Raw genomic sequence first — 1,021 nt, 5'->3', positions numbered from 1 at the left:
TACAGAGGGGGAAACTGAGGCAGCCCTCCTTCATCTTACAGAGGAGGCCACTGAGGCTACCCTCATCTTAAAAGAAGGGGACCCTGAGGCCCGGGGGAGGGGGCCGCGGGTTCCTGGAGCTGCAGCCAGAGGGAGTTTCCGAGGCCCCGGAGTTCAGTTTACAAAACAGGAAACTGAGGTCGAGGGCGGGGCGGCGGCCGCCCCAAGGTCAGGGGCGCCCCCCCTCCCCGCCCCCCAAGGTCACGGGCTCCGCCCCCACCCCGGACGCTCACGCTCGGGTGCTTCTTGGCCTGGTTGAACATCATGCGGAACATGGCGGCGGCTGCGGGCCTCGGCGGCTGCGTTCGCTCGTTCGTTCGCTCGCGGCCCAATGTCACCGCAGAGGAGGAGGAGGAGGAGGAGGAGGAGGACACAGGGCGCTACGGCGGGACGCACGCACGCACGCACGCACGCTCAGCCCAAGGACCCCGGCGCGCAGGACCTCCGCCGGGGCTGCCCGCTCCACTGCCTGCGCGCCGGGCCTCGCCTCGGAGGCGCGGCCCCCATTCCCCGCCGCCCTCGCCGCCCGGGGCCAGCCTCTGCGCTCCCCTGGGCCGCCCCCCTGCCCCAGCGCCTCAGGAGCGGAAGAGAAAATCCAAACAGGCGCGTGGCGGACACCCCAGGGCAGAGAGGAGGGAGGGGGAGGGCAAGGATGGGGCGCATGCGCACTGAGGGTGGCTGATGGCCGTGCACGCGCCTTTAGAGAGGCACGTGCCCGACGCGCGCACAGGCGGGGCCTCGGGCCAAGATCTCACCCCAGGGAGGTCGAGGCCGCAGCTGTGCCGGTCCCTGGGGGTCTAGGCCGCCTGGCTGCCTCAGGCAGGGCCCGGGCCTGGCTGGAGCACTCGAAGCAGCTGGGCTGAGGCGGAAATGAGCCTTCCCACCACCCGTGCCCCACTGCATCCACATCCCCCCTTGTCCCTGTGTCTCCATGTCCCCACGCATCCGTCCACCCGTGCTCCCACCGTCCCCCGGTCCTTCC

General features: G+C 71.0%; 1 protein-coding gene across 1 annotated transcript in view; it reads right to left on the bottom strand.

The window, feature by feature from the left end:
* Positions 1-398, bottom strand: part of NDUFA4 (NDUFA4, mitochondrial complex associated) — a 7,643-nt gene extending 7,245 nt beyond the window's left edge. The window contains exon 1 of the mRNA XM_027872564.1: positions 273-398. Within this exon, the coding sequence (XP_027728365.1) occupies positions 273-314 (42 nt within the window). The 5' untranslated portion in view covers positions 315-398. The remainder of the gene's footprint in view (positions 1-272) is intronic.
* Between the last annotated feature and the right edge of the window lie 623 nt (positions 399-1,021).

Source organism: Vombatus ursinus, unplaced genomic scaffold (genome assembly GCF_900497805.2).
Source record: "Vombatus ursinus unplaced genomic scaffold, bare-nosed wombat genome assembly UNPS02014799.1, whole genome shotgun sequence".
NCBI lineage: Eukaryota > Metazoa > Chordata > Mammalia > Diprotodontia > Vombatidae > Vombatus > Vombatus ursinus.
This window is presented reverse-complemented; position numbering and strand designations above follow the sequence as displayed.